Source organism: Amblyomma americanum, chromosome 10, assembly GCF_052857255.1.
Source record: "Amblyomma americanum isolate KBUSLIRL-KWMA chromosome 10, ASM5285725v1, whole genome shotgun sequence".
Classification (NCBI taxonomy): domain Eukaryota; kingdom Metazoa; phylum Arthropoda; class Arachnida; order Ixodida; family Ixodidae; genus Amblyomma; species Amblyomma americanum.
The window spans coordinates 38,703,324-38,716,901 of NC_135506.1; the positions used below are offsets into that span (position 1 = coordinate 38,703,324).

The following is a 13,578-nucleotide window of genomic DNA, read 5'->3' on the forward strand; positions in this document are numbered from 1 at the left end:
CGAGCATAAGTCGCTAAGCCGGCTTTGCCAACGGCACCTGTCAAAACCCTCTTCTAAGGTCTAGGAGCGTAATGTAGTTAGTGCCTCCAACGTTCAGAAGGAACTCTTGCCTCAATGCCATCGGCTCATCAGCCATTGTACCCGGATTGATCCTCCTAAAGTCTACACACATTCTCATCGATCCGCCCTTTTTGGGGGCACACACTGTGGGCGTGGGGGCTTTCGCAGGGAAGAATCGTACCCACCTCAACCGGCTTGTCTTGTTGCTTGCCCAATACGCCTTTTAGGCTTGCGGGTATTCGATAAGAGTAAGCTGACTTGTATGTTAAGCATTTTTCTAGGAGTATCTTGTGGTGTCGGTCCTATTTTAGCTACTCCTGGCTTGTCGTCAAATAGGCCTCGATGTTCGGCGAAGACTGCGAATGCGATCGCTTTCTTTGGCCTTCAGATGAGCTGTCATCTTCTCGGCAAAATCGATACCGTAGCCTGCGCCGACTCCGATAAAGTTACATACTCTACTTCACCAAACTCCCTGTCCTTATCGAAGATCACCCCAATTGTCGTTACGTGCTTCGGATATAACCATGGTTTGCTGACGTGCACTAGGTTCCGACCTTCTGCTGGCATGTGCATAAAGTACAAGTGCTTCCCGGCCCTTTACACTGCGGAAACATATTTCCTGTACGTTGCTGGTCAAACACCACCACACTGTCTCCTATCTGAAATGTGTTGTCTTTCGCCCACATGTTGTACAGCATCGCGTACGCGTTCTGTTGGTTGGAGCTCACCAATTCTGCCATCTCCACTGCATGCTCTGAGTCATCTCCTGCATATACTGTGATGGGGACAGCCCCTGCACTACTCGTAAACTTATCTCTCCCGCCCAGCGGTGCTCTAAATTAGCTAACGGGCCGGTTGGCTCTCACCCGCACGACACTGGGAATGGGGCGACACCCGTCGTGTTGTCTGGCACCTCTTGGTACTTACATAAAAGGAAGGGCACCAATTTGTCCCATTCTTTTCCATCCTCCCGGATATTATTCTACAGCATGTTATCAAATGCCCGGCTCTATCGCCCCGTTACTCACGGGGTGCAACTATATTAAAAACCTTGATGAGTAGCCTAGCCTCTTCAAAAACTTGTGATTTCGGCCGTAAAGTTTTTCCCCCAATCAGAGGCGACCACTTCAGGGATTACTGTCCGGCAGAACACAGCCAGGAGGGACGTAATGCACACCACATCAGGCCATCATATGCGCAAATGGATGATTCACAATGCATGCCGTGGACCTATTTCTGAGGGCGGATCTGATGGTACTATGACGTCGATGTTGAGCCGTTCGAATGGGTATCACAGCCTCGTTAACGGCTCTATCGGCAATCTGTTCGTCTGGCGGGAGTCGGCCCTCGTCTGCAACCCATTGCAGCCAACAAAAACTGTACTTACTGTAATTCGCGCCTTGGTTTTGCTGAACCCATGTTGAACTCCCCAGTGTCAGTCATGGGCGGACTTAAGTACTTCCTGACGTCAAGGTTTAGGGAGCCACAGCAACATTACAGGTCGCCCAAGCAGATTTCCCTTGCGATAGACTACATTCCATGATGGTTTCTTTCCGAGTCCCAGTGTTTTTGCTTACCTCTTGCAACGTGAAGTCATTCAGCTGCTCCTCCTTGAAAACCGCTTCGGCACAGCTTTCCTCGGTTACACTGTGAGCTCTGTCTTCCGTGACTTGTGCACAGCCCTCCCTCTCTTTGCCGGTTACCGCGTGCACTTTAGCGTGGGGAGTTAATCCCTGTGCGGCTTGTTCCTTTTTCAGCTGCCCGCATAAACCTTGCTCTTTCACTTTGACCCCAGCGCAGTCTGAAATCTGACCGTCATTCGCTTCTACTAGACCTTTCATATCACACTCACCCCTCAGGGACTCTCAGGTTTCCTCGGAAAGCAAGCACTCTGTTCTCGACACCAGATTTTCGGACAGGATACATACACTGGCACCGCTTCTCTAATCTCAGAGAAAATGCCTGCATCGGGGTTTACCTCAGGGGCATAGCGAGTTTAGCCAGTGTCTTTTTACAAATGTCCGACACCAATTCGATGGACCAATGTGGCACCACCAATCCCAGGGGCGCAATGGTGTCCCGCATAACCTTTATTTCCACGCCTATGTCTAGAATTCCATTAATTTGTCTATTTTGGCAAGCGAGAGTTATCGGTCAACGTTTACTTTGTGCGGCCACCCCTTCCTGTGTCGCCAACCGTGGAATGAGGTTGTCTCCTTTATCGTTAGGCACTTTCATGGGTGTTCATCCTGAGTTATGTGGGCATTCGGCCCTCTTGTGACCCCTTGATCCACACGAAAACGACATTTTGTACTTCTGCTTCGTGTCTGCCCTCTGTGTTCCTGCCGCCTCCAGTTTGGGTTGGTCCGTGTCTCGCCTTCCGTCTCTTGGATTTCAGTTCTTCCCCATTTTTTTGCTCGTGCTTTTTGACTGCGCTATTTTTTACTTGTACTTCCTTGAACGTCTGCAGTAATGTCGCCAACGTTGGCGTTGTCTGCCATCCATCAGCTTCTTGCAAAGCTACAAATTGAAGGGCGTCCGCAGACACAATACTGTGTAGTTCAGTTGGTCTGCCACTAGCAACTCAGCAAGCCTCTCATGCGTTTTGACCCCACTTTTCGAGATATATAAAATGGAATAACTGTGCAGATGGGTCCAAAACGCCCTCTAGCCTTCATTAAGCAGTTTCTTCGACTTTAGGAACCTATTGCAATATCCCGATGCCGAGAGTTTAAGCTCTTCTAGCACAACTTTCTTTACAGTTTCGTACTCCTTATGCTGCGAAGGTGTGAAGTTCGTCGATAGAAACCACACGTTATCCGCTATTAGCGGGAATACAATTTGGCCTCACTATTGCTTCGGTACCGCGTAGGCCTCCAGTATGTGTTCGATAGACTCGAACCTCACAGGACCGGTACTGCTGCTTCTGCAGGGAACTTCGGGAGCCCCCCTGGCACCATTTCTTTTATCGACAGAACTCCACTCGCGTGCCGCTACTTCCCAACGCCGTGAAGTTGTGCTCCAGGCTTACTGTTTTGCTGTTTGTCAAGATATTTGCAAGTTCGAGCTGGTCCTCGAGAACTCGACTGCACTCATCAGCAGCTCTGACCTCAGATTTTTCGTTTACAAAATCATCTAGATAGCCAGCGTCCTAGACAAGGTCGAACTGTCCTCCAAAACAACCGTTTCCTCTCTCTTGCTCATTTTACTCGCTTTCCACCTGTCCGGATTTAAGTGCACAAACCAGGTGTTAATGCTCTCTCAGACAGGCTGCCCAGCTAGGCAATACCCAAGCCAAAGTATAAAGGCCAAGAGGACACCGTATGATGAGATGCAACTCGCTTGCGTCCGACTTGCCTCTCTGTCACTGTCTGTTTTGTCGCTGTCCGCTTCCTCGCCACGCAGCTTCTACCAATCGGCAATAGCCTTGCGTTTCTTGTCCACCGGTGTCGTTGCTGCTGGTCCCATTGCAAGCTGTTCATTCCTGCCTTCTGCTCCTGGTCCTCCTCAGCCGCCAATGCTTGGCTTGTTGCCGGAATGTCACCTCTTCTTCTTTGCTATCTTCTCACAAGGAAAGGATTCTGGCGACCGCGCCTGTTAAGATTCGAAAATCGTTTTTTGGGCTTCACCATAACGGCCCCACCGTCTGAGGCGGTACAACAGCTGAGATCAGAAAACACTTGAATTGAGGGAAGGTGAAGTGAAGGTTTATACAGAAATTCACATATTAACAACAGATTTAGCAGCGCGCACAGCAACATAGAACTGGCTATGGAAACATCTTCACTCCTTAGCATCGCCGATTAAGCGAAGCACCTAAATCTAGATCAGAATAATTTTCCAGTCTTTGGGCTTGGTTTTAAAGACGTAGGAGCCTCATCCACATTTGCATCACCGAATCACAACAAACTCATAATTTGAATGGTTTACAAACCGCATTGCACATCTTCTAATTTCCTCAAGATTCAGAACCCTCTGCCTAAATTAAACAGAGTGAAAAGAACATCAAAATTGCTTTTAAAAAATTGGCATTCAGGTAATGGACCCTAAAATGATTGGCGCGCTAGGTTTTGTGCCACTACCAATACTCGTACAGTTTTACACAAACTCCCTTGTCTACTAAATAAAAAGGAAACACAAGAAAAGGTGTAAAAGATACACATGTTGCCGGCTTCCAGAAGACACGTGACCCTTGTGGCTCCATTATTAGGGTAATAATCGACCTCAAACAAGCCGCTGCCGCCGCGAGTAACAAACGAAAGCGCTGAACCGACTTCTCACGCTACAATAACGTACGACTATGACAGACGTCGCCTTAATCCGGGAATTGGCCCAAACTCTGACGTTGCTGCCCTTGAACGTGCTGCGGCATTCCTTTTTCCGGCGGCGTTTCCTTATACCAGCCCGTCACCCGAGAGCTGTTGATGTAGATCATAATTTATCTACACTAAATAACCGACTGATAGAAATTTAAACACAGTGTGTGGAGCGCCTCACGTAGTGAGAAACAATAAGTCGTTGGCTTCACACAACTTCCGTATAGCACTTATTATTCCTCGGTTCAGGTTGTGTAGAACGCCCTTTATATGCGTGATGCATTTGCGTAGAAGATGCTGTTAGTGCTAAAACAGGACGTCCAGTCCAGTGGAACCTGGGAACGAGGCGTATGTTTGGCTATGTGAAGGAGTGGTGCTGCCAATCAATTTTTTTTTACTGTTATTCGTGCCGTCTTTGTGAGATTTTCGCATGTTTTGATTACCCTTCCGCTGCGATCGCTTTTTTTTATTTTACGCTGCAATGCTATGATTGTTTTTAACTGCCTACAGTGGCTCTTTGCTTTCGCCTGATTTATATAGGTTTTCTTGTTTTTTTATGTCTAAGAAGAATAAACAATGACCGCACGGTGAAATAAAAGTTTATCGCTTCATCGTGTTATATTGTTGTGCATGGGCGATGGTTGTCCCAATAAAATAAGTGCTTTTAAATCTAAATGAATCAGAATCGTCAATGCTCATCATGTAAGTATTCCTTCTCATCGTCGATGTCATCTTACATTGTTTTTAGCAGGTCAAGGACAAGTCCGTTTTTTTTTATTAACATGATTTAGCTAGGCACGACGTATTGCTAGAAGAATCCAAAGATAGCGCAGCCTCCACTAAGAACAAACACCGCGGAAAACGCAGCACGTCAGGCAGCTATGTGCACTTTCGTGCGCTGTCCAACTATTTGACGAAATCACGCCGTCATGAACGGTTCACCCCGGTAGCCTTTTTATGCAAAGAATTAACAGGTTAACTCAAATCGATTAGAGAAAAAGAACTGAATAAACAGAAATGTTACCGTTTCAGAGAGCAATTGATTACAAAATACACAAAACTCTAATTGCTTACAAATAATGTATTAAAAGTAATCAATTACGTACAAACAATGGCAAGAACTCGTCTTCTGGGCGCGGAATGGAAATTTCGAGCGTGTTCTTCACATGACCGGGCTGCTGCCAAGGGATTCCTAGGGACGTCAGAAACTTAGCCGCCAGTTTATTTGGCATGCGGGCGGATCGTATGAGGGTGATGTGGGCTCTTTCCATTGATCTTATGACCGTTTCGGCGCTCCATTGTATATAACCTCTCGGATATATTGCTGATGAACGTTGCTCGTTCGTCTCTCAAAGGGCATCGGAGCATCTCTGTATCTTCGCTTTGATCGTTGTAAACTTTTCAAGAACTCGAGAGGTGTTTGATCGTGTTTTGTGGCCTAAAATGCTGTTTATGGTGTTGTCCTGCGGGACAGATACGCTTCGCCGTTAGTCTGCGAAGGAGGCGGATGATTAGAAATAGGTTAAACAGCGCTCATCAAGAAATTCCGCTTTTCGGCTCAAGCGTTTCGCCACCGCTTTAGGGACACACAAAAGAAAACTGTACGAACGTGTCAAGAGTATGCGTTCTGCTAGAAATCCAATGTGGTTGAGTGACTCAAAGAAGAAGATGGCTATGATCATGACAATGCCGTGAGCACGATCTATCTTGAGAAACTTACGGTTGCTTAGGAGAAGAAATGCGTCTTTAGGTTCAGCATAGGCTTGCCGAGAGCAACCATTGAAGTAACGCGGAGTTGGCACAGGAGCACTGCTTCCGGAGTCAATCAGGGAAAGTTTGCCCTCATCCATTTACCAAGTTAGCTAAGAAGGGCTGCCCTGAAAATAACAGTGTTAAGAAGTGAAAGTACGTAAGGGAAACGCACAGTGATGCGCCAGTTCTCTATAGAATGGGTCTGAGAGTGGAGCGAAATAAAACGTTGGAAAGGCAGATTTCGAGGCTAAGAAACCACTGCTGTGTTTACAGCGGCAAGAACCCGGACACATAGCTGCTGGCTTTCGGAAACCTGGAGTACTGTTCGCTCCGACAAGTGGTGACCGCGAGAACATGCGGCTGCAAGAGCCGTTTATAGGGTACTTGGTAGCAAATGTAAAGAACTTCCAGATCCAGAGTGACTCCGCGGCAACATAGGATGGCATCCATCCCGAGTATGTAACAGCTAAAAATTTCACGGTCAAGTTCTGATGGATACAACAGTTCTTCGAGAAGAACAGCATCCGATTTCCCATCACAAAGGTAAAGATCGAGGGACTGTTTGGTGTACTTGAGTCTGAGGCAGCTGTATATCCGAATCTTCCGAGGCAATACTCCCACATTTTCTCTAATAAGTTCGACTTCTTATCGAGGCCCCGTTTTTTTAGGTTTGGGAAATTTGTCTTTCAAGCCATTACCCGTTCCGAGCACGTGAGCTTGCCGCCTTGAAGGCGACCCAAGACGAGTAGACCGCAGTTGATTGCGGCTACTATGATTGATGAGGGCAACAAAGCAAAAACTATTACTCTAGCGAACAGTAATAGCACTGAGACTGCCACTGAGTCAATAACTTTAGGGCCTCAGTTTAAACAACATACCAAGAATGCCATCACATTGTGCTCCCACATTCTCAAGGTTTACGCTACCCTCTCAATGTTAGTATTTTGACTCGCAAACAAGAGAAGGACCCTTCGATGCAAAACCTTAAAGAACACTTCAATATGTTGGGGCTCACATACATATAAGATTGCAATGCCGTTCGGCCTTCGCTACTGTCAATACAAAGAGAAAAAAGGGATTCGCCACTAATAGCTGGTTTCTTCCATGTTTCGAGAGCATATTATTTGCCTGTAATATGGCGATCACGGTCTGCTTATATGACAATGAAGAAAACCCAGGTAAGGCTGTTATGAGAGAGTTTTATTGGCCGAATCTCCAGTAGGCCACCAATAATGCGCTACCGGTGGCATAACGGTAGAGAAAATTGTCCCCACAATCGATTTTTCATTGAGATTTCGGGGAAATGCTCTGTCCAGGCGTACACTTTCCAAATTCTTTTTCTCAACATAGCATATTGTTCACGCCAGGAACGGGCCCATATCAGGCACTTTAACTGGCAAACATGGCTCTATGGTCACAACCATTGAGTGGCTTTCCCGTTATTGGCATAGACTGGCTGCTTACAGGCATTTTAATATTGGAACACATTGTCTTTTCAACGAGCACGAGTCGAGAACTGCTGCTCCCAATGACAGGGCCTGTCTGTGCTTCTGAACATCGAGGGTTCTTTTGCTCTTTATAATATGCAATTTCTTGCAACTCTCACATTTAGTGAGACGTCAGCCTTCAATTAAGGCTGCGAGCAGTTTTTTGATCCAACGTTTCCTTATTCAACGTAACACAATAGAGAGAATAAAACAGTCATACCGGAGATATATTATTTAAGCCACATTTTCTGTCAGATTTGCTGCTCTTCTGATAATTAAGGTTGGGCACCACAACTCGGCAAGACGGCTATGCCTTCAATAAGGAGCATCATCGAGGTCGGATCCAGTGGACCGATGACTCATATCGGAATTACTCATGGCGGTACTATTGCAAGAAAACTGTTGTCCTACCTTGAAACAAAACTCCTTGCCCAGCATGTTCACAAACGCTTCACAATATGTAAAAATTGCAGGGTCGTGTGATGTGGCCGCGAGCACAAATAAAATAATTAATGGAACATTGAACTTTGCGGTACGCAGTGTAGGGAAGATAAGCACAAATAATTTTAATAAATTGGTAAGTGATGATGAAGATTACCCCTACACTAATCACAAAATGTTGAATCGAATCAATGAAATCTCCATGCACTGAATGGCCGATTTCTAATCTCAATGCGCCTTGCCGCACTCCGAAGTATACATAAAATGTCAGAAAGAGATAGTCTGTATACGAATAAAAATAATTTTATCTTCAGTATAATTACGTATCTCTACGTTACGAGCTGGGAATTGGAACAGGTGGTGGCATCTTATACACATGGTCGTCAAAACAACTACTGTGACAAAACCTTTTCTCTGTATGGAATAAAATATTCCATGCAAAGATGCCTTGCAGAGTTCGGGTGTATGAGCTGAACGCAGGAGACTGAGGACCGCTTTGCTTTGACAACAACAATAGTTTATCTAGATCGCTTCGCTTGTGTGTGACATGGGTGATAGAATTCTTACTTGAAACAATAGAAAACCTTTTTTTCAGTGCATCGCTTTTTAATTCACATGCCACTTGGGCAAATTCAACATTTCTTGGCACGACCACAAGAGGGCAACCTACAAAGAAACGTTATGGACCTCTTACAGTTATTGTGAACGACCTATTGCAAGTGTTTCTGATTCCCATCTCGCAGAAATGAATGACCATCAAATGATAATCAACCCGCTGATTGTAAAGAGTGGTAAATATTCGGTTGATATATTTCACAAATGACAAAAATAGTTTCCGCCTTTCTGACTGCATTCCTTTGCGCCCGACTTTAAGCTAGACATTTCTAAAAGAGAGTTGGCACACATACGACGTTCCAGCGCTTTGTGGTGTCCTCTTTTCCTGCCATAGAAAAACGAGCCGACGCGGAGCGAAAACATTGATTACACTGAGAACTATATACATTTGCATATACTTATTCTTGGGTAGAGCTCCAAAAACGTCATCTAGAGTGAATTTTTCTCGGCGCGTTGGTTGTGTGGCTATTCGCCGCCGTTTAGCCAGAGGCCATATCCACGGAGTCAAGGCTGTGGGATAGATTTGTTTGATTTATGGGAGTTTAACGTCCCAAAGCGACTCAGGCTACGAGAGACGAGACGCCGTAGTGAAGGGCTCCGGAAATTTTGGCCCCCTTGGGTTCTTTTATGTGCACTGACATCGCAAAGCACGCGGGCCTCTAGAATTTCGCCATCATCGAAATTTGACCGCTGTGGCCGGGATCGAACCCGCGTCTTTCGGGCCGGCAGCCGAGCGCCATAACCATTCAGCCACCGCTGTGGCCTGTGGGATTGCAGTTCGTCGCGCTACACCAGAGCAAATTTCGGAAATGCGAGGTGACAACAAGGGGATAGGCTGATATTCTTTTTTAGAACTTTTTTGCATTACCAGGAATAGCAGCTGAAAAAATCATTGTGGATTACCTGAGCTTATCCAGTATATTTCGCGACCGAAAGTCCGCGTCTTGAGAGAAGGAAAACCGGGTGTCGTTTACAAATTTCTTGCTCCAAATGCCCGGCCTCATATATCGGCAAAACGACCTCCACCAACTAATAAGGCAACATAAGGATCACATCCGGCTAACGAATTCACAAGCCAACCCCCTCGCCGAACACTGCGAGCGCGCCGACCACAAAATAGCCTTCGAGGAGGTGAGCGTCTTGGCTGTGGCACCAAACCTGTTCAAGAGGCGACATTCTTGAGTCATGCCACTACCGGCTCAAAAAGACGGCGATGAATAGAATTGCAGGAATGCCCCCCCCCCCCCTCCCCCCATACGTCAGTGGGCTGCGACTCGTGCTATCAAAGGGAGAACGAAGGCTGCCCCCCGCTGCTGCTGGCACCCATTTTATTCACCCCTGAAGAAGGGACCGAGTTGTTTATTTATTTATTTATTTTATTATTGTTGGGAAAAAATAAAATATTGCTGGCCGTCAGTTTTCTCTCAACCGTTTTTCCAAGAACCCAACCAGGCGGACTTCCTTCGGAGATGTTTTCGTACAAAGCTGTCGCAGTTCATTATGTTTATTCGTGTTGGCGTTGACAACGTCCTCGACTCGATAATTTGGAGGAAGGAAAGGGCGCATAACAGGCTCCCTGAGCCAGTGCACGCCTCCATAGTGCTTTGAAATGTTTAAAAGGACTGCCCGTCTGTTAATATTGAAACATATTCAGGCGAATTTAATTTGTATTTACAAAAGTGCACTTTTGATACACTGACAAGGTGCTGAAATCGCGTGCATATTTTTTCACGTATTTGAAACGTGCTGGGAGCACGCTTTAGGCTACGTATTTTTGGAAAATTTTATGAATATCTTTCGAATACCAAGTATAAAATTTGAGTAATCTATTTCTTGCTTACTTTTAGTGCATTTATGAACACAAATTATGTTTAAAATAAAGTGTAAATGTACCGCTTTATATTCGAAACGTATTGGTTTTCGCTAATGGCGGCACTAATATCTTGTGGTTAAGTGAAATGATTACACGTTATGCTGTTAGCACGCGTCGCAGTTGGATCAAATGAAGCTTGAGGCTGGAGCTTGTTTCTACACCAGTGATATGGTCCAAATGGATGTCCTCTATTTACATTTACTCAATTGAATTTGCTGCCTCAGAATGTAAAAAGTGACTGCCATATTCGTTTTTTGTTTCATGCAGGACTTTACGATGGCCCTACACAACGTTTTGTCCCAGACGGTAGCAATTATGGCGCCTGGAGGTTTTACATTAGCGGATGAGTACTCGCTTAAACCAGGCGCTGATTGCCCGTACTTTATTATACTCAATGAAGAGCTCACTGTAAGTACTTCAAAACAGCCTTATTGTAAATTGTTTTTATTGCATCTGTTTTCTATGTTTACTGTTTGGATTTTGCGTCAGAAGTAATTAGCGTAATGAAAATTTCATACTTACACATGGGCTTATAAGCACCGGTATAGTTGGAAGCGAGTGTAATTTCACAAGGCACGATAAATAACCTGCCCCAAGTACCTAAGAGTGTCGATGTTGAAAAAAGCAGCTTATGGAACCTAATATATCTAAAGTAATCGCAAAGGCTTAATGTACTACCAGTTTAAGCACAAAATATCTCAGGCAGTGTTGATGAGCTGGCTAGTGGACTGTGCCAAAACCTTTTAACATAAAGCTGGCGCGGATATCTGCTTGACTACGGCTCATTAATATCATAAAAGTAAATGAAAACCATTTTGCGTAAATGGGTTTTCTGAGGACGTTGAATTATTCTCAGTAGCACAACGTGGCCGGCCCATGTGCGTTCGACATGGTCAATCAGGGCTGGTGGCTGCCCGAAGTAAACTTACATGGGCCCCCGGTGGGTGCACTAGTAGCTGAAAACGCTTGAGCTGCCCATTTCATGCTTGAGTGGGACCCTTGTCGGCTATTCATGGGCTTAAACAGACTTGACATCCCACCTATATTCTACAGCAGATACATGCGGCCAAAGATGCGAGGTCTATTATGATGATGCGCGGGTAACCCCTCAAAAGGGTTGCCCGCATATCACCGTGAGGGAGCCGCAGCGGTTTTTGTAAGAAAAGAGCTATAGTATTCTCGCTTTCAGCCGGCATGGGTCCCGCGTAGTAAACACAGGGGCTAAACTTTATGCTTCACAGTGGCGAGGCTTTACAGGCATGAAGTTTGGGCTGCCTCAGCAACACCTGCGACGGTCCCGCATGCGCTGGGCATGGACACATTTGCGATTCCCTCGGCTTTTACGCCTATATCCTAAATCAGGTATGAAATGGCTAAGAATGGGCTGCACGTAGTTTGTGTGCATATAAGATGACGCTAATTGGAGGCGAAGTGCGGGTGCCACCAGAAGAGGGTGCCCGTGCAGCAACCCAACGGAGAAAATCCAGCAAACACAACAGCATTGGGCGAACGCTGGTCGATTAATGGCAAAAAGTGGCATGAACGGTGGTCCTACATTGACATATAGACGACTCGCTACCACTTTGACACATTGGCCGCACTTTCAGGCCAGTTTTGGGCCAACTTTCGTCCGACCGAGCGGCCAACGCAGGCCTGGCGTTCGTTCCGCAACATGGGTCAGTAAAGACCTGCTATTGGCTTGCCAGCTTTCGATCACTAGCATCCAGCTTTCGAAAACGGGAATCCAGCTTTCGAACATTGGTATTAACACTTCTGTTTGGGCGAGTTGGTGCATACTTGATTTGAAGTAAATAGCGCCAGAGCATGCAAACCCCGAAAAGACAAGGACGAGACACTAAGCGCTAACTCACAACTAATTTTATTGAAACCAGGCAGCGCCTTTATATGGCGGCGTTTCACTGAAAAAAGAAGGTGGAGGGCAGGAAAGGTAAAGAAATCTAAGCAACCATCACAGCGAGCACACATGAGCAAGCGGTAACCAAAACAAAAAACAAAAAAAGTTAACAAAGATTATTTAAGGGCGGCATCTAAAAATTCGAACTCGGACGAAAAAAGTGAAACAGATGCGGTGCTGACACACCTATTGCCAAGTTTCCTTATGTAAAAAGCCTCCAGACATTCACGTGTCTTCTTATCTGTGCTTTTGCCAAGAATCTTAGTCTGACTCAATCGTGCCTCGCATCCGTCGCAACCCATAATATGCGCTACCAAATGTGCATATTTATCCTTTAAATCTGATAAATTTCGGGCATGTTCCCCAAAGCGCTCGTTGATGCAGCGCCCAGTCTGGCCAACATAGGTCTTCCCACACGTTAAGGGGACAGCATAGATTACTCCAGTGGAACACATGATGAATGGAGAGTCGTGCCTTATCTGGCAACCCCGCTTTCTTGGGCTGCAAATACGGGGGCACAGCTTTTTCAGCTTGTTGGGGGCGGAAAAAACGACACTCACCTCATGCCTGTTGGCCACTTTTTTTCAAGTTGTGAGCAGTTGCTTAAGTTTTTTTAGAAGGGTCTCGCAGACAGTAGTCAACACTAAGCAGGGGAACCCAGCCGCCGAAAGCCGGCTCACCTGATTCTGGAAGCTAGCCTGCAACTGATGCGGGCACGACTTTTTCAAAGAAGACTCCAATCAATGCGACGCTATTGCTCTTTTCACCGTCTTTGAGTGCATAGAATCATAAGGCAAAAGATCTTTCTTCGCGCGTGGGTAATAGCCCCAGCAAATATTTCTCTCAAGAAAGGTTAGTTTTAGATCTAAAAATTGTAAGACGTTAGTGTCAGGAAGTTCATGGGTGAACATGAGCCCAAGTCCATGTTTATTAAAAGCATTTAAAGCTTCACCTACTGTAGAGGGGTAGGTGAAGGAAGTCTGCTTTTTTAAAAGCACTAAAAAATCGTCCACGTACCTAAACACATTTAAAACCACCCCCCATTAAAAACTATGTCTAAAGACTGGTCAACTTTCGCTAAGAAAATATCGCAAAGGATGGGGGCCACACAGGAACCTA

At 45.8% G+C, this 13,578-nt stretch overlaps 1 protein-coding gene across 1 annotated transcript in view; it reads left to right on the forward strand.

The window, feature by feature from the left end:
- The window catches only part of LOC144108210 (uncharacterized), a 247,110-nt gene extending 235,596 nt beyond the window's left edge, over positions 1–11,514 (forward strand). The window contains exons 11-12 of the mRNA XM_077641489.1: positions 10,812–10,952; positions 11,404–11,514. Coding sequence (XP_077497615.1) covers positions 10,812–10,952; positions 11,404–11,514 — 252 coding nt within the window. The remainder of the gene's footprint in view (positions 1–10,811; positions 10,953–11,403) is intronic.
- The last annotated feature ends 2,064 nt before the right edge of the window (positions 11,515–13,578 follow it).